Below are 19,820 nucleotides of genomic sequence, written 5' to 3'. Positions count from 1 at the left end.
TCATTTCAGTGCAATGGAACTTGTTTATCTGTTCAAACTACCGGTGATTGCAAAAGCAGACAAGGAATAGTGCAGCATTTACAAACTGGACTCATTTGTAGAGAAACGTGACACTTTCAAATAAATTACAAAACGGGATAATAATCTAAATCGGTGTGAGCTTCTACTATGCTAGGGCCTGCTATCGGCCTCTCGGGAATCTGTGTAGCCTCTGTTTAGCCCCTTCAGCATTTTATTTGCTATTCTAAAGTTCATTTGGAAATTATTTTCTCAGCCCCTCATTGTATTCGTCGACCGAGTCTCTAGAAAAAGAATCCTGTGTCTTTTGTCAAGCTAGCCGTCCATTGGCGAGTTAGCAATTGGCTAATGGCTACTGCTAGCTACTCCTTTGCTAGCATTGGAAATGCGGTATCTTTTGATATTAAAAAAATATATGAACAGGGGAATTTTTCAATGAATGACTTTGAGTTGGATTCTGCGAGGGGGATGTAATAAGTTGAGATCATGAATGTTGAGCTGTGAATAATTGAAACCACAGTGGGAGCATGGTAGAGCGAACTGCAAGTAGCGGAACCAAACCGGTTTAAGATAAACAAACAAAAATCTAAAGTATCTTGTTAGAGCCATAAGGAAAATTTGGTTAAATTGTAAATGCAGCCTTTTGAATAATTAGAATTTAATAGATGCAAGGTGTTTGGTTTATATTCAATATTTTATTGGAGCAAGTTTATTGGGAACATCGAAGTATCTGGGCTCCATTGGTTGTCCTGTTTTTAGTCTGTTAAGAGGCTAGATTTATGTAAACATCATTAGGAAGACAGTAGGGCATGCAGCAACACCTTTTTTTGACCGTACTTCGTGTTTGCTTATTTCGTACTTCGTATTTGCTTAATTCGTACCTTATGGGAACTGATTTCGTATTTCGTTTAAGTGTATTGTATAAGTTTTATTAATCCATTTGATAAAGCCTTAATTTGTGTTCAAGAAAATAAAGAGATTCTGGGGTTTTTTTTTTGGATCAACGATGGCGGCCTAGTGTATTCCTTGTCGTCGCAGTGGAAAGGAAAAGCCCGTCGAAGAAAAGCACGAGTCAAAACCTACATGCCCTGCTGACGTAGCGACAAAAGGATAGTAAGTTGCCGCTACATATCTTACAAATCTTGTCTATTTAAGTTTCACGTGTAAATAGACACCAAAGTTCATTTTAAATACAACCTTTTTTCTCCATTCCGAGAGAGTGAAAAATCCCCATCCACATTTTTTCCCCAGCTGTCACTCTTTTAATTCCCCCTTATTCACCTTCCCGCCTTGTTTGTGCACCCGGACAGCAGTCCCGGCCAGCCCTGACATCCTGGCAGCGTGCATGTTAGGCCAGGACTTATTGATCAGCGTATAAATTACCAATGCATCACCCCGTCCTCGCCTTCGGGGACCTTATAGAGATGAAAAGGGGTAGTTGGGAAGCAGGCAGAGAAGGAGAGAGTGAGAGTCTGCGGCAAATTGTTAATTAAATACAAATCAATCGGCCGCCAGCTCGCAGTTGGGGAAGGGAGGAAGGCGGAGGGGACAGGGGGAAGATGGAGAAATCGATAAAGTAGACTAAGGGGAGGGATAAGTGTTTAATCCACCAATCAAACTACATCACCGCCATGATGGACAGACGACTGGATATTACGAGGTAATCGGTGTGAGGTCACTATAGGATCTTATAATCGGGGCTTGACTAGGTTGGCTCTCCACTACAGTTACATTCGCCGTGCAACATGCAAAGCACACAGGAAGTCCAAAGCTGGAATCAAACCTTGCACCTCTACACTGTGAAACAGACACGCTAACCACTTTACCACCATCAACACAACACTAATCCATCAACCGCTTCCAACATGTGAATGTCAAGAACATTTGGGAGTTGCGCTTCCATCGCTTTTCTTTTGTGATTTTCCTCTCAAAAGCCTATTGATGCGCTTCGTTTGTCCGAGTGAACGCCGGGCAGCATCTGCCCGCGGCCCCGGAGAAAGGCAAAGCCACAGATGTTAGGGATATTGGTCTTACGGGTAGTCGGCTTCTTGGCCCCTTCACCGTCCAGTTAGCGGATTAAGAGTTATGACATATCCAGGAGCCAAACCCCAGTAGCCCCGCCCCCCGTTCAGCCTCATCTTTGCCATAAAAAGCTATCGACGAGCGCTTAAATCCAACGAGTGGCCGTGCTGACGGATGGTGGCGGTGTGGCGGGCATAAAAGACAAATTAACAAGGTGCACCAGGTAGAGAAACGTCAGGCGGTGGAATAATGAGCTTGATTTATGAAGTGGGCACAGATAAATATTTATCGCTTGTATTTATCGTCATTCCAAATATTGCTTTTGGCGCCTTGCCTGGTGGCCCGCCCGGCCGTCCCCAGCATACTAACCGCTTATAATGGCCGCGCGGTGTTACGCGTCAGATGGATTGTCCTCTCTCAGTGTTTGCTCCTGTGTCTCCCGCCTTAATCCCCCTTCCTCTGGAGCTTTCCTTTTGCTTCCTAATCGCAGGCACAATCCCCGCCGCAGCTGGCTCCACTCCTTTAAGCACCGCCAAAGAAGTGAGCTCATCCCCATCTCATCCCTTTCCCGTTATCCCCACGTTATCCGTCAAGTCCCCCGCATCCCTTTCGACCAACATTAGTCCCTCATTTCTCATACAGAAGATTCTGCGGTTGTTGTTTTTTTTTTTCCTCTTCCCCCCCGTTTCCCAGAACGACAACTATTTTACCTCGTCAGCCTCACACTCTAGCTTTTCTTTAAATTAAAAGCATCAATTCAAATGGAGCTCAACTGAAATGTTCTTTCATTTACTTGGTCTGCTGGAAGACGTGCAGTGTGATTAATAGCAATAAGGGGCAGAGAAGGTCCACAACTAAGATTTAGTATTACTCCCTGTGTGGGTTTTCTCCGGGTTCTCCGCTTTCCTCGCACCATTCCAAAAATCCATCCATCCATTTTCCGAACCACTTGATCCTCACTAGAGTCACGGGGGGTGCTGGAGCCTATCCCAGCCGTCTTCGGGCAGTAGGCGGGGGACACCCTGAATCAATTGCCAGCCAATCGCAGGGCACACAGAGACAAACAACCATCCACGCCCACACTCACACGTAGGGACAATTTAGAGCGTTCAATCAGCCTGCCACGCATGTTTTTGGAATGTGGGAGGAAACCGGAGCACCCGGAGAAAACCCACGCAGGCCCGGGGAGAACATGCAAACTCCACACAGGGAGGCCGGAGCTGGAATCGAACCCGGTACCTCTGCACTGTGAAGCCCACGTGCTAACCACTGGGCTACCGGGCCGCCCCATTCAAAAAATATGATAATGAATAAAAATAAAATAATATTTTGTACACATAGACAAAATGAAGTGCATTGTTGGAAAGTTTAGCATTTGTCTCCCGTTTTCCTTTTACAAATTGCGTCCTCAGCCCCCGTCATTTTCCTTGAAATTAGACCCTCCTGCTTATTCGTGTACGGATTTTCAGAAAATCACATGCAAGAACCCAATCAATTTGGATATTTCTTCTCAAAGTCCGGTCAAAGTACAGTCAAGCGAAATTCTCTGGTTGCGAAACTTAAAAGCTTTCTCTCCCTCCATTAAAAAAAAACAACTTGTCTCTCTTTTCCTGATCCAACCACCCCGCTGCTGGCGAGAGTCAACAATCAATCATCCATTGTGTTAGGTAGTTTTCGCAAGGTAAACATTTGAAAATAAAAAAAGAGAGGCGAGGGGTGACCGGCAACGGGCAGGGCGGGTTTCTACGACAACAAGAGCACTTGAGGAGGGGGTTCCGACCAAAGGCCAGGAAGTGATCGGCGTCTGTCACGGGAAACGGGAGGTGGTCGGAAGAAAAGCTAGAAGTGAGAAGATGAGGGGAGGTGGGCTGGGGAGATGAGAGTTGCGGCGCCATTTTTCACAGCAGACAAAAACATTTGCCGGGATATCAATTTGGAACTGCGGCGGCAGTCACCCCCTCCCGGACCACCATTCATCATCTTTTTGGGCACCCGGATGAGTGGGTGACCCATAGGTACCGCGCGTGGGAAGGAAACACGGCAGGGCTACGGCTTGGCGCGGGTTGCCAGGGAGGCCGCCCACCTCCCTGCCGTCAAACGCCACCCCCACCAACCACCCGCTCGCCCTCCCACCCCCCCCCCCAAGTCTTCTCCCATTAGCGCCAGCGGCGGAGACCCCGCCCTCCGCCTGCCCTCTTATTGGCACCTTTGCCTGCACCCCATCACTCATCTCCCGGCCATCATCCATCACCCATCGCGATCAATAGGAGGCCACGCATTCATCAAGCAGGGGGGGTGGAGGAGGAGGAGGAGGATGAGAGATTGCATGGAGGCCGAAAAAAAAAAAAACAAGGAAAAGCGAGAGGAAAAAAAAAATTTAAAAAAGAGGACGCCGAACAGGAAGCCATGTTTTGTCCAGGAGGGTAAAATTGTATGCGGCTTTGGAACCAAGTTCGAATTTGCCAATGCAATTAGGCTACATCTGTGTTGCAGAACGTACCACGGTATATACGTACACGTACACGTTCTCTGCTCACCCCAAAGGAACGTTCGTGCCTATTTGAGAGCATGGAGGGAGGAAAATAAATGGGAGTATTTTTTGGGGTGTCAATTTAAAAAGTATTGTGCAATCAAATAAACTCCCAAACGCCTCTTTGACCTCCCTTCTTATAAAAATGAAACGATAATACCAAAATAAATACATCTAAAATGAATTCTGAAAATGTCTTCTTCTTCTTCTTCTTCTTCTTCCTCCCTAACCGCTTGATCCTCACTAGGGTCGCGGGGGGTGCTGGAGCCTATCCCAGCTGTCTCCAGGCAGTAGGCGGTGGACACCCTGAATCGGTTCCCAGCCAATCGCAGGGCACACAGAGACGAACAACCAACCACACTCACACTCACACCTCGGGACAATTTAGAGCGTCCAATCAGCCTGCCACGCATGTTTTGGGAATGTGGGAGGAAACCGGAGCACCCGGAGAAAACCCACGCAGGCCCGGGGAGAACATGCAAACTCCACACAGGGAGGCCGGAGCTGGAATCGAACCCGGTACCTCTGCACTGTGAAGCCGACGTGCTAACCACTGGACTACCGGGCCGCCCGAATTCTGAAAACTGTGTATGAAATAAATTGGCAAGAACAATAAGAAATGCAATTTTCACCATAACCATCATTAGTTTTAGTGAATAAACATAAGATGTAGTTTCAGTGAAATTTTTCAAGCATTTTGGACTTTTCTCTCTTGGGAAGTTTACCATCTTGGCGTCAATCCCTCAAGGAACCGTCCTTGTGTTCCCTGTCGGCATCCTGCAGAAAGGAACACATGAATAGGTGAAAAACGGGTGAGTTTTAAAGCAAAAAAAAAAAAAGTTGTTCGGTTCGACAGAAAAATTTGAAAGTGGTGAACTGGTGGGGGTTCACTGCACATTAATATGTAAAAAAAAAAAGAAAAAGAAGAAGAAGGGAAGAGGCACATTAGGTTGTAATTCGGAGCAGTCGCATGTGGCGTTTGACAGCGATGGTCCCATCACTCTGACAAGTGGCTGTGCCGTGCGCATCCTTCGAGGGCAAGGGAGAAATATTACTGAGTGCAGCTTTAATCAGACACAAGCGCGCGCGCACACACACACGCACACACACGCACACACCCACGAGTACAGAGCATAATGGCGCAAAGTCACTGTCAGTCATCCTGTGCTTGTCAGTTTCCGGCAAGGCTGCGCACTTTGTGTTGACAGCCCATAAGTTGTGTTTGACGCACACACGGACACACAAGGGGGGTTCAGCATACACACTACTCCTCGAAGTGGAGCCAGAGTGGAATAGATGGTGTTTTAAAATGATGGATGCCTTCTCTGCCCAGAAAGATTAAGCCTGACCGTGAGCGATAAGTTAGCTGGCGATGCGTTCGCGGGTACACGGGAATTGTGATTGCTCGACAGGCGGGTGTGCGGTCGAGTGGTTTGTTTGGGTGGAAAGTGTGCAGAAAATAAATACGTGAAAAGTGCAAGATGGCAAGTGTGTGAGCTCGTTTGTCACACAGCAATACAGCAAATGCAGTCAAACTATGGACCGCAGTTCAGCGAGCATCGGGGGTTTTAAACTGCATGTTGTGCTTTGTCTTTCTGTTACATGCATCCAACATATGTTCAAAAACAACGCCAACAACAAAAGACTCGCGAGACTAACGGCCATGGCCTGTGTAAATGAAGCCAATCGCCTATCTTCAAAATAGGCCGTCATTCCTTGGCATTAAGAGGACACAAGATGGCGCCAAAGCAATACTTTTGTATTAGACAGGCCTTTGGCCAAAGCATGAAAACAGCAACAAAAAAAAAATAGAATTCAATGTGGCAAGAATCAATCGATTTGAATGGTTTTGTCGGTATGTGACTGGCTGTCATCATGTAAACTCGCCAATGTAACACATACCAGGCCCTTGAACGTGGAGTTGTGGCTTCTGTCACACAGAACCGCCTCTACTCTTTTCATCACCGTGTTCTTAGGAATGATGTCATCCGGTTCACCTGTCTCCATGACCCCCTCAGTGCCCCTTTTCACCCGTGACATCATACACACCACAAGAATGGAGTGTGCTGGTATTTTCTTTGTTTCGTTCTTTGCTGAGGATGGATGGATGCATACATACAAACTTTTAACATACATACCTGTTCATTCCAATAATTTGATGTTAGATTTGTTTTTTCCCCATCCAGTAGGCGGGGCACACCCTGAATTGGTTCATTCGCAGTCACAATCACACCCAGGGGCAATTTAAAGTGTTCCTTGAACTTGCCATGCATATTTTTGGAATGTGGGTGAGAAACTGGAGTACCCAGAGAAAACCCACGCAGGCGCGAGGAGAACATGCAAAAACAACACACAGGAAGGCCAAAGCCAGAATCGAATACCTGCAATCTCTGCACTGTGAGGTGGACGTGCTAACCAGTCGTTCACAGGGCCGACCCCTAGATTATAGCTCCTGGTTGTTTGTACAGGCGTTGTGCTTTTGAATGGTTATAATGGTCAAGAGAGAGTAAGCCAGGAACGGTGTCACTCCTTAATGTCCTTGTATTATTTATTATTAATTGACAAGAGAGACGAAAGACACGTCAGAACTTCAAAAGCTATGCCACACAAACATCTCATGGGCTCTTATTTTTTTACTACTGTGATGTAATTTGCTACATAAATCACGCGCTGTTAAAAACATTCCATCGAGAGCCGGTCGAGAGGGTCGCTGTGTAAATCAGCATAAGTGATCGCATAGATTTTTTTTTTAACCCTCTCTCTGTTAATGTATGCTAGCGTCGGAACGCATGCAATAATTCAGGCACAATGGAAGGCAAAATGAGTGGTCCGGGCGTCCAGTCCGACCAACGGGTCACGCGATCGACAAGGTGAGTGACCGCTCAATTGACCGCCGCTGACCGCTCAGGCCAATCTGGCTAATGGTGGCTAGCCGCGCGAGCATACATGTCATGCAGACTTTTTCATCGCAAGGTTTCTAACCTCAGTTTTAACAGCTTATATCATCGGCACGTGCCTTCGCAGGGCTGCTCTCGTTAGGAGTGACCTCACCCGCATCTCGTTCTTGTGACCTCACATGCACCACACGCTTGTGACAATTATATGTAAAACAAACCCGCTAAATGAGACCATTTAAAACCACCAAAATGTAGTTCTTCGTCGATCATGTTTACACGATGATGATTTCAGTGACTCTAAGCAAAGAATCAAAACACAGGTTTTAAATTTATTTTTAATTAGCTGACTAAATGATGTCATCCTCTACATGTGAGAAAGCCAGTTTTCATTGGACGAGATAAAGTGAAGGAACATCAAGGCACAATGGCTCATCCCTCTGCTTCAAAATGCACCAAACAGACTTTTTGATTAAAACTTTCAATCATTAAAGACTCCCTCATCTTATTAGCTTGAATAATTGATTTAATTTGTCTCACACCAACTCCCTGCTCTCACCACTTAGTTAATGAATTAATTGATTGAGCGTTTGCGCGCGCACGCGCTTTTGTGCGTGTGCATGTGCGTGTGTGTGTGAAAGAGAAAGAGAGATAAGTCACCTGTCTGTGTGGCCGTTGTACTTGTTAATTTAAGAATGGACCTCTGACGACAAAACTAAAATGCCTCCTGGAACAAATGTGTTTCCTCATCCAACGTAAGGTAAGAGCGCCCCCTTTTGGATACAAAATGCACATTCCCCAATCTCCTTTTACCGAGAAATTGGCTGCTTTTCAAAATGTGAATGCCATTACTAAATCCAATCACCATCCCATCGCAAACGACTTCATATATTTAGTCCAACCATGACAGTTTTATGTGCGTTTGATTAAACATCACAGCAATGTTTGTTTTTTTAATTTTGCGCCGGCCCTTAAATCCTCAACAGCTCTTTATATGTTTAATAAACCCCTTATTTATGGGAGTTGTGTGCACCTGTTGTTACCTGGCTCGCTGAGAGATATGTGACACACGCACAATAAATCTGTGTTTTGATTTTGCGCTATTTTATCGTGCCTGTACACACGAGTGGTGTGTGTGTGTGTGTGTGTGTGTAGATAGATAGATAGACAGATAGATAGATAGATAGATAGATAGATAGATAGATAGATAGATAGATAGATAGATAGATAGATAGATAGATAGATAGATAGATAGATAGATAGATAGATAGATAGATAGATAGATAGATAGATAGATAGATAGATAGATAGATAGATAGATAGATAGATAGATAGATAGATAGATAGATAGATAGATAGATAGATAGATAGATAGATAGATAGATAGATAGATGCTCATTTACATTTCCTATTTTTACCCGTTATTATGGTCTTAAAATTCACTTGCAATTTAGTCGGATGTGATTTCTCGTACTAGTCCCTATTACTGATTAACAAACATTAATACATACAGTATATTTATGGTTAATGTGATTTTATAACTACTGTATTTGCTTAATACTGAGAAAAAAACAGTTCACAGTTATTAAAATTATGTTAAACTGATTTATGTTGATATTTTATGATTTTTAAAAATCCGATTTTTTATTATACTGTAAAATAAACAGTATATAAAAATACATGTACTGTAATAATCACAGTATTTCTTTCAAAGTGTGCGTGAGCGTACATGTGCGCGCCAGTGCAAAACTCCAAGTACGTGTCCTGTCTCTTTAAACGCACAGTGCCGTCAACCCAGTTGTCGTGCATTACTTTACGACACCATGTGATTTTCGGCATGTTATCGACGTGATCGCAAGCATCTGCATATAGTTTAACACATACAAAAACGACAGTTGATAACGTGACGCGGAGACTGTATGTCACAAACATATTTTTGAATTTTGGAAAAGGGCGCCGGGGTGTTGCACGTAAGTAACCGCGATAGCTTGCTCTTTCGTTACAATGACAGGACTGCTAATACAATATATTAGCCTGCAAGTGAGTTAAATTGACAATTGACAATAAAGCTTCTGTTTGTCAACTGTGATTTAGTTGCATGTGACTAACCAGAAGTGTCGGATGTGATTTGCATTTAAATGGGAGCGAAAACGTAATCTAACCGACGTCAAGGCAAAATCGTCATTACTGTAAATGTACTGTTTATGTTTTCAGTCTGTGGATTCTGCTAACAAGACATCCAGCCACCGCATGATGCAAGAAGGGGCAGCCAACACGACAGACAAGACGTCGTCTGACAGGGGGCTCCTGTAGCCCCACCCATGCCTGTGATCCCCATCCCTCGGCGGGTGCGCAGCTTCCATGGCCCCCACACCACCTGCATGCACTCAGCGTGCGGAGCGGCACATCCCACCAAGCTGGTGCGCAGCAAGTACAACAACTTTGAGCTTTACGGTCGCTCACGCTGCATCTACAGTTTCCTGCGCTTCCTGCTCTACTTCGGCTGCAGCCTGCTCACATCCCTCCTCTGGGTGGCGCTGTTGGCACTCTTCCTCACGCAGTACGTAGGCGTGCGTGCCCTCCTGCGCCTGCAGTACAAGTTGTCTGTTATCCTCTTCCTGCTCGGCCACAGACGCCTGGACTTCGGCGTCGTCAATAACCTGTTCATCTACAGCATGCAGATCACCATGTTCATGGTGGGTGGGCTTGGATGGTGCTTCATGGTCTTCGTGGACATGTAGCTGGGATGAAAGTGAGGCTCCGAGAATTTGAAACACGGTCCAATCCAGATACTTTGGGGGCAGCTGGAAATGTTCAGCATTGCAAAGCTTGGTGGTTTTTCACCAGTTGTTTGAGTGTCAAAAAGTACCACTTCTGTCACTTTAACGTGTTTGCGGACTACATGCTTTGAAGATTTTTGTAACAGTTCCTCTGAGGTTTTTGGAATTGCATGTTGGACTGCTCAAATGCTCTCAAAAGGCCTGAAGTTGTTCACCAGTGAACCCACTGAATGTCAAATGGAAAAAAAAGATTTTACGTGCATTAAAATGGATTCTTAACTGGAATTAAAACTTCTAAGTGTCTGTCGTTTGTGTCTTACAGTGTACACGGGTGTTCATTCAGTCCAGTGAGCATAAAAAAAATGTTTAGTGCTGACCATAGAACAGGAAGTGGAGTGTTTTGCATCATAGGAAACCATCTGGCTGTTCAGTATGAAGCGAGCAATCAAATTAGAGAGAATTATGGTGGAGTTGAAGTGTCAAGATTTCTGCAAATCTTGCAAGACTTCAGCCCTCTGAGCGCCAAAAGCACAAAGATTTTTAATTATGTCACCACAGAAGAGAACTAATGAAAACGGGAAGTGGAACTTATCGGAAATGGTATAGTATCTGCCAGTTTCAAATACAACATACGCAAATGATTTTGCCTGCACTTGTGCTAACCTTCATACGCTTGTTTATTGCAGCAGCACCTGCAAAATGCCACTTGGTGACAGTATCGCTCTGTTTTGAAGGGTTAGTAAATTTATTGCACAGTGCTTAAGTCTTGCGTGTAAAATGTCTTCCTGATGGTGACCGAATGAATGTCATGTCCTTTGTTATGAATAACAAGTTTGATTGTACATCATCCACTCCGATGCATATTTTGTTGAAAATAATGTAATGCCTACATCGCCACAGAAACATACTTGGACGTGTATCTCAGGTCTGTTTTACATGCTTTGTGGTGCCTCATGTCACATGCTTTGAAAGCCAAAGGCCGTCTTTGTGTGGACAACCGTAAAGCATGTGGTTGATTTGTATGTGTCATCATGTGATGCCATGTAAGCAATTAGCCGAATGCACGGAAAGGGTAACATTTCACAATTGTGTTCATTTATAAACGGGTTGGATCATTTCACATAAAAAATATATATAAATTCATATGCTATTTCTGCTCCCGCTCCTGCCGCCCATCTTTGCGTTTCTGGTGCAAGGCGGGGGACTGACGAAAATCACTTCCATCGGCGCTTATTCTGTCAATATTTCAAAGTTAGCATCAGCCATCAGCAAAAACAGGAGTTTGTCAATGACGGACTGACGGATCTTCCGTCGGTACTGATGGACACAGGTGATGACAGGTGTAAACGCCCACCTCTGCCATTACTGCCGTTCCTTAGCGAGCAAATCATTGCATGAGCTAGATTTCGCTAATAAATGTTGTCTTAAGATTAAAAGAATATAAAACAATTTGTCCACACAAGTCTGAAATGATGAAACGTCCCTGTCAGACATAAGAGGGCTAATCATGTTGTTTACCGTTATGCCGTCTGTACTCACTGTACACCGTAGCCTACATGAACTCAAAAGCAACCACAGTTGGTGATCATGAAGTCATGCTACTTTTGTTTTCATTTCTTCTTTTTTCCCGAAAAACAGAAGTTGACCTCTCAGAATGCTTTGTTTAATGCCATGTCATAACTATTTGTCAAAACTAGTTTACCAATTGCATGGGAATGCTGCGTAAGGGGTGGTGAATATGGCCTACTGGTTCACGAAAGTCAAAAAATCCGAGTTAATGTATTCTGAAATATTAAATCAAATCAAATTGAATAAATATAAATACATACATAAAATCAAACGAAATATAATTACAAGAGTTCATACTTTGTGTAATGTACACAAACATTAAATTGTTACAAGTAAAACATTCAAATGTTTAGTCTCAATTGAAATAATTTAGATAAGTACAAATATTCAATGTTCTGACCAATGAAACGGATTAGAATATCTATCTATCTATCTATCTATCTATCTATCTATCTATCTATCTATCTATCTATCTATCTATCTATCTATCTATCTATCTATCTATCTATCTATCTATCTATCTATCTATCTATCTATCTATCTATCTATCTATCTATCTATCTATCTATCTATCATACATTCCTTTGTCCCTGGCTGCAGTGAGCCACGCCACCAGCAGTGGGCGCTACCACTTTTGCCAAAGAAAAAGAAGAAAAAAGACGCATGCGCAGAGACTCGTTCGTAGCTGTCATCTGAGGACACGTGAGGTGGCTACACATGTTCACGTTATTCTCGCGCACAAGGAGTCCTGTGCGGTGTCATTTATTCATCTTTTCACGAAAGCACCACGAAGACATACTTGGCCCAACGAAAGGCTACTTTCCCCGCTGTCATGACAGGGTTGAAAAATGAAGTGAGGGGAAGGGGGAGGGGGTGGTTCGCCGGCTTCTTTTAACGCTTCGGAGTGCACCGAGTTCACGTGTCCGTAAAAGGCGGACCGACGAAGACACCTCTCCCGTCGCGATCGCTCGCTTCCATACAAACCGAGCTATATAGCCCCATTGACTAACCCCCAACCCTCGACCCCCAAACAAGAGATGTCTGCGTCTTTAAAGCGAAGCTCCGTTCGTGAAACGGGCCATGATGTCAGGCTGCCCCGTCAACTGCTCGCGTGAGCCGACTTCCACTTCCTGCGCAGGCGGCCAGGCAGCGGGCACTCGCCAGGCGAGCGTGGCCGAGGGAGGTGCGCGACGGACGTCTACGGAGGAGCAACAAGAACCGATAGAGAGGACAGAAGGAAGGAAGAACCGGAGGGCGCTGCATTTTTTAATCTAACTTCATTGGTCGTCGTCGCCGGCTGACAGTCCATGGACTAGCCACATATATTCGGGTAAATATATCATGAAATGTATATGTTGTAACTACACTATCGTTTGCTTTATGTCTGTGACGCAATGGTTGTGTGTCTTCGTTTGAATGTGCTGACATGACACTGCAGTGCTGCGTTCGAGTTTCAAAAGTCATTTCAAAATGGTTGCCCCGAGTTCTATTATTTTTGTTAAGCTGTTGTCATACTTTTAACCGTACGCGACCATAAGAAGGGAAAGTGCCTTTTGACCAAAAACAAAATAAACAACAACAACAAAAAACAAGGTTGCGTCACGTTGAAGTCAAAACAAAACCCAAATCTCCACCCACAATGAACCGATTGTGACTTGGGAGTCCCTGCAATGCACAGGATCTCTGCTTTTCCCCATTTTTCCCACTGCAGTAAACACACCATCCCTTTGAATGGCTCCCTTTTGCACTCGAACTGTGCAAGTGTATTTGGGATGGAAAGGAGGTCTTAAATGTCACTTTTTGTGACTGCTTTCACCTTGCTTGAACCCTGAGGTCATAAAGAGTGTGTGCGTCTCACAACCACTAACATTGCACCTTCACCTGTAAGAAGCGAAATCCGTGAAGTAGCCATTTTTTGCAATTATTACATAAACAATACAATACTGTATTGAATTCAACCAAAGATGAAGCCTTTTTTTCAGGCCCAAACATGTAAAAAAAACAAACATATAAAGATTTTCTAACAACTGGCAGTTTTTGGAAATACTGTACAGAATGTTTTGTTGACATTGTCGGTTTTGTCATGGAGAAAATTTGGCAAGCTGTACAGACTGTTGACATTAGTCCACAGTCCCTTAGCCAATCAGGTTGCAGAACAGAATGCACTGTTAAAAAAAAAAAAAAAAAAAACGTGAAACAGCAGAGCCGTGAAAGATGAACCATGTAATTGCGAGGGATTACTGTATAAGGCAGACACAGAGACGACTTTCATGTTTATGGTTAACACACACACACAAGCACACACACGTGGATAAGTTCATGTGCTTTCTTGTCTCCTTTCTCTCTAAACCTTTCAGTGCCTTGGCGCTCCTCCAGAGGGTCGTGACGGCTCAAACTCTCAGCAGCTGTATTTATGTGTGCGTGTGCGTGCGTGTGTGCGCTAGCTGTGTCCCGGGATGCCCTTCCTCCATAGGCCTTGTACTATACAGCATTCCACGAGGGGGCCCAGGGAGAGGAGGACAAGGAGGAGGAGGAGGAGGGTGCAAAGGGGTAGTGTCAAGGAGAGAGAACGACAGCACTTTTCGATCCCATTTGAGGCTTGAAAGTGCTCGTGAGAAGCACAGGAAAAAATCTGTTGCAAAAAATTCCGGCTCTCTTATCTGCCTGGCAACAAAAAGTTACACTTCTTTGATTAAAGTGCAAAATTCCAAACTGCGAGGATTACATTATAAACCACCCCCGCAGTCAGTGAAATCCACAGCATTGACGTTCCCGAGTTATATAACCATAACTACAATGTCAACCCCCTGACAAAAATGAGTTTGACACCCCTGATCTAGAACAACAGGCGTAATTAACTGCACGCCTGAAGTGGACAAAATAGCGGGACTCTGAACTAGGAACCCGCAATGGTGGAGGATTTTACTGCACATCAGTTGTAGCAGCACATTTTTTCATTAACTTAATGTGGCCCTCCTTGATTTATGTGTATGTTTATGCATCAGCCATTTTCCCTTCTTGAGACGCAGTGCTGACTCACCGTGGATGGCATGTGATATGCTGCAGCGGGCGGACGTCATGTTCTCATACAATGGTCTTGTATATTTCCTTGCCACGAGTGTGTGTGTGTTTGTGAGTTGGTGCCAGTCTAAGGTGTGTGCGTGCGTGGATGCATGCACACATGCATGTGTGTGTGTGTGTTAGGGCTTGTCGCTGGCTGCGAGTCAACTGCAAAGTCTTCCCACTCGTCTTTGTTTTCACTCAGAGTCACAGCGTACAGTATAGCTATGAATCTACTGTGTAGGTGCCGGCCGAAACGTGTGTTTCCACTGCATCTATTCTTTCCAGGCCCCTCAAGGTTTTCCGTCACAATGGCATCTCATTAGAATGTTCAAGTGTACCCAGTGAAGCCACCCGTGAGTGTGTTTAATTAAAATGTTGTTGCTGTCTCGGTGTGGCGTGGAAGGATGCTAATGATTTAAGAGGGAAATTGTCTTAAGGTACTTGTAATATCTGCTTGTTGGCTTGCAGGGCCTTCTTTTCGCAATTTAAAGCGATGCCCAATTCACTGACACCATTTAAAAAATATATATATTCATGGATGAATGTGTTTCTTTTTCAAAAAGGTGAGACACATGTAAATGAGTCACTGCTGACCCCGCCCCCTCCACCATGTGGCCAATGACAGCTTTTGAAACCATTTTTTTTCCCCATGATGAATGTGGGCCTAGCTCGAGGGAATTTCTACCTGTTCAACCAAATAAAAGTCTAAAAACCTTTAGGGTTTAGGGTGAGAGAATCCAAAATACGTTTTCTGAATAGCAGGCGAGCTGGAGCAGAAGCCAGCAGACTTTGGGAGAGAGGCGGGGCATACCCTGGACAGGTGGCGAGCTAATCGCAAGGCACATCTAGACATTCCCACCCATGCCCAAATGTATGCACAGTTTAGCCCAAGTTTCGTGTTTTTGAAATGTGGGAGGAAGCCTCTCGCAATGGGATAACATGCCAACTCCCAACAGGAGGCTAAAACCGAGCCTTGAACTCTGATGTGCTATCCAGAAGGCCACTGGGCTGCTCCAAAATCTTTGATGAGCTGCCTATTTAAAAAAAAAATAAAAAAGTCTGAGCAAGCCCTTCTGAAGTTTGCCGGTTTTGAGTCAAGTTTGACTAATTTGCGTAAGATTGCCCCCCCCCCCCTCCCTCCAACACCAATTTCCTTTGCATGTCTTGGCAGCTGAACCGAGTCAAGATTAGCCCTTTTTCAAGTGACAGCTGTGTTACACAGAAATGATGTGGCCTTGAGCCAAAAGCTCGTCAGATGGCCTGGTAACCAATGCTCAGTCGGTGTTGCCCCCTCCCAAGTCGAGGGCTGCCAGGTGAGACCCGCCTGAGTTGCGCGAGACAAGGCCAACACTGCAAATTAGGCGGAGAAAAGATGGTTGAACTCTCAAACTGTGCTATGACTAAAACCACAGCAGTTGCTCTCTTCTTAGAATCTCTACTCCAGGTGGCGTAATTTGTAGTCTCAGAATTTTATTACACGCTCTACTTTTTTTTTTTTTTTGTATGTTCTGAAGAAAGACAGTAGTAGACACACACTTCTGGTGGTCTTTCCTATGCCTTTCTATGTATTTTGCAAGATCATCAAGCAGTTCTACGCATACGCCAGGATAATAAAATTGCTATTGATTGGCGTTCCTGAAAGCAGGAGTACTCATTTTTGAATCCTCGCACACTCTGGTCTCCAATTCAAGTCAAGTCAAGTCAACAGTATTTATAGAGCGCTTTCAAACAGCCATCGCTGCATACAAAGTGCTGTACATGGAGCAATTTAACATGCACAATATTCACTTCGGGTTTATTGTTATTTTTTAATTATTATTATTATTATTATTTATTTTTTTTTTTTGCAGCGGCCCGGTAGCCCAGTGGTTAGCACGTTGGCTTCACAGTGCAGAGGTACCGGGTTCGATTCCAGCTCCGGCCTCCCTGTGTGGAGTTTGCATGTTCTCCCCGGGCCTGCGTGGGTTTTCTCCGGGTGCTCCAGTTTCCTCCCACGTTCCAAAAACATGCATGGCAGGCTGATTGAACACTCTAAATTGTCCCTAGGTGTGAGTGTGAGTGCGAATGGTTGTTGGTTTCTGTGGGCCCTGCGATTGGCTGGCAACCGATTCAGGGTGTCCCCCGCCTACTGCCCAAAGACAGCTGGGATAGGCTCCAGCACCCCCCCGCGACCCTAGTGAGGATCAAGCGGCTTGGAAAAAAAAATGAATGAATGAATTTTTTTGCATTTTGTTGAAATTTAAAAAAACAGGCTCAGCAAAAAAGCTATGAGGCCTCTTGAAATATTGCCCGTTGGGCTTTTCTTGCCATAATGTGCTCCTTTCAGGAAGCTTTCCAAGATGACAATGAAACGGTAAACAAAAAGTGAAATGCAAATTTTTGATGGTTTTTTGTTTGTTTTTTTGGTCATGGAAATGTTAGAGAATCCTCACAGCTAAATGTCATCCGGCAAGAAAGTCTCGACAAATGCATCCGCTCAGTGTGAGCGTTTTTTTTTTGCGTGTGCGTGTCAGCTCTCTGCTAAGTGACATGTTTGGCCGTTGGCGTGACGCCAAGCTAGTGCAATCACATGGCATGAAATGGCGTGCCTGCGTTTGTGTTTTGCGTTCTTGTGATGCCGCATGTCCGGGCGTTCGTGGCTGGCTGGGGGAATGAAAGGATGGGGAGAGGAAAAAGAACAGGAGAGAAGCGGCGGAGGAGGGGGGGGGGGGGGAGCGTGTTGCCTGGTGTGTGTTTGTGCGCATGGGGTTGATTGTTATGAGTATTTTCAGCATGAATAGACAGCATGTAGCATGCGTCTAGTCCAAAACAAGTCATGAGATTGTCCTCAAACGGGACGGAAAATTGAATTTTGCCACTTAATGACACTTGAAAGTCCAAAAACGGTGCCATTTAATTTGAAGCGCATTAAAAAAAAAAGTCATCAATCTCATATTGCCTAATTTTGTTGTCTTGTGACCCTTAATAAATGTTTATACAACCCTGCTGCAAACAAAGACCACGAGCGAGCAATCGACACCCCTTAAAAAGTTTATGATTGCCCATTTATGCCAGAGGTTGGGGGCAATGTACTCATTTTCTAGTTGGGCTAAGGCCTGAATAAATGAAGCTCCACCCCTCACTTCACCATAGTTCGTCGGCACCAAATTGCGCGCAAAACGACACGAGGCAGGGCGTTTGTATAAATCCGGACCAGGTTCCCCAAAATCGACAACCAGGTGAATTCACAAATTGCAAATTTGCCATATTTCTTGGGACTCTGCATTTTTTTTTTCCTATTGATGTCAAGATCCATATTTGAGTTTGATTATCTCCCAGCCAGGGCGGCCCGGTAGTCCAGTGGTTAGCACGTTGGCTTCACAGTGCAGAGGTACCGGGTTCGATTCCAGCTCCGGCCTCCCTGTGTGGAGTTTGCATGTTCTCCCCGGGCCTGCGTGGGTTTTCTCCGGGTGCTCCGGTTTCCTCCCACATTCCAAAAACATGCGTGGCAGGCTGATTGGACGCTCTAAATTGTCCCTAGGTGTGAGTGTGAGTGCGAATGGTTGTTCGTCTCTGTGTGCCCTGCGATTGGCTGGCAACCGATTCAGGGTGTCCCCCGCCTACTGCCCGGAGACAGCTGGGATAGGCTCCAGCACCCCCCGCGACCCTAGTGAGGATCAAGCGGCTCGGAAGATGAATGAATGAATGAATGAATATCTCCCAGCCCTAGTTTGAAATCACATTGCGACTCGCCATACATTGTCACATACACGTTATCCGTGATGTCATTGGCATCACGATACATCAAAGATAAATGTCACACGTGTAACCGAAGATCCGTCTCCTTCGATCCATCTCTTATCTTTTGTCCAAGCATTGTCTTGGTAGTCCTGGCAGCAGACGGTGAGATGCCTGACTCTGCACATTTCTTTGCTTCTTTTTCCGCTGCAGTGAGGCGACTCTCAATGAAAGTAAAACCTATAATTTGGAATGAAATGCTCACGGATGCGCACAAAGAAAAGCAAAAAAAAAAACCCTAGCCTTAGTCACCAAGACATTAAGTAAGCAGCAAGAATTAGCTTGCGCGAACAGCATTTTTTTTCCCTTGCAGCCCACCTCAATTTTTCCGGGCTCTTGTGCTGCGCGCCGTGCATAATTTAATTGCCGCAAACTTAGAGCCTCACTCAAGGCTTGTGCTGGTAAACAGAGCCTTCAAATTAGCGTGTAAAGTAATAAGCGCGGGAGGCTAATTGACAAAGATGCTTCCTATATATGCTGTATGTGCTGCTGCTGCTGGGAGCAGCCCCGTGGATTGTTTCGAGAAATCAAAAGGCAGCTTTTTCGCAGTTGGACAGTCGATATTGTCATTTGCATATTGGCGTCAAGAAAGCCGATGCATTGATGACGTCTTCCTGCCAAGTCCTTTCTGTCAGCATGACCTTTGTTGATACACACAGACCGGTACCGGTCATCCAAATGCTCCGCATCAGTGCTTCCTCAGTTACGATGCGCACCCGGACACCTTTCTGTATGGTCCCAGAACTACTTTATCGGGTGTGTACAAGGTAAGCAAGTGGTTCCAAAAGAAGCACATGTGACAGTTTGGCTACATATGACCGTAAAACTGTGAGCATATGCTCCGCTCTCTCCTGAGAATGTAATTTCATCTGTGCTGTATGTCGCGCATGGAGCACATTTGACAGTAAAGTTGACTTGACCTCCTCTGTAATGTCCCTGACAGAATTCTAAAAATACGGACATTTAGATCAATTGTCAGCGGTGTGAACGTGATGTGGTCAAAAATGTTCCTGAAATAAGTGCTGACGCGACCAAGAAAAAACAGTTCTCGTTAAACCAGTACATGAAGTTAGCTTAGCGCACCCCCGAGACCGTCTTAAATGATTTGCTCTGAATGTTTTCATTCGATTTGCATGTGTTCATCGGCACGCTCTCGCTCATTAATGA

General features: G+C 44.9%; 2 protein-coding genes and 2 long non-coding RNA genes across 5 annotated transcripts in view; 2 read left to right on the top strand and 2 right to left on the bottom strand.

The window, feature by feature from the left end:
• The window catches only part of LOC127590908 (uncharacterized), a 128,977-nt gene extending 125,654 nt beyond the window's left edge, over positions 1-3,323 (bottom strand). The window contains exon 1 of the long non-coding RNA XR_007959796.1: positions 3,130-3,323. This is a non-coding gene — a long non-coding RNA (uncharacterized LOC127590908). The remainder of the gene's footprint in view (positions 1-3,129) is intronic.
• LOC127590905 (uncharacterized) overlaps positions 1-19,820 on the bottom strand; it is a 271,544-nt gene that overhangs the window by 127,701 nt on the left and 124,023 nt on the right. The window lies entirely within an intron of this gene.
• On the top strand, positions 9,265-10,535 carry LOC127590895 (transmembrane protein 250). Its single transcript, XM_052050480.1, has 2 exons — positions 9,265-9,434; positions 9,679-10,535. Exon 2 carries the CDS (start codon positions 9,786-9,788, stop codon positions 10,203-10,205), a length of 420 nt encoding a protein of 139 aa, XP_051906440.1. The 5' UTR covers positions 9,265-9,434; positions 9,679-9,785; the 3' UTR covers positions 10,206-10,535.
• The window catches only part of LOC127590880 (nucleus accumbens-associated protein 2), a 28,530-nt gene continuing 21,209 nt past the window's right edge, over positions 12,500-19,820 (top strand). The window contains exon 1 of the mRNA XM_052050452.1: positions 12,500-13,143. The gene's annotated coding sequence lies outside the window, so the exon portion shown is untranslated. The remainder of the gene's footprint in view (positions 13,144-19,820) is intronic.

The sequence above is a fragment of the Hippocampus zosterae genome, chromosome 18 (assembly GCF_025434085.1).
Source record: "Hippocampus zosterae strain Florida chromosome 18, ASM2543408v3, whole genome shotgun sequence".
Classification (NCBI taxonomy): domain Eukaryota; kingdom Metazoa; phylum Chordata; class Actinopteri; order Syngnathiformes; family Syngnathidae; genus Hippocampus; species Hippocampus zosterae.
Note: the sequence above shows the minus strand (reverse complement) of the source record. Positions and strands in the feature narration are given on the sequence as shown.

Coding starts and splice junctions, on each gene's coding strand:
- LOC127590895 (XM_052050480.1), top strand. CDS start 9,786: ATGCCTGTGATCCCCATCCCTCGGCGGGTGCGCAGCTTCCATGGCCCC.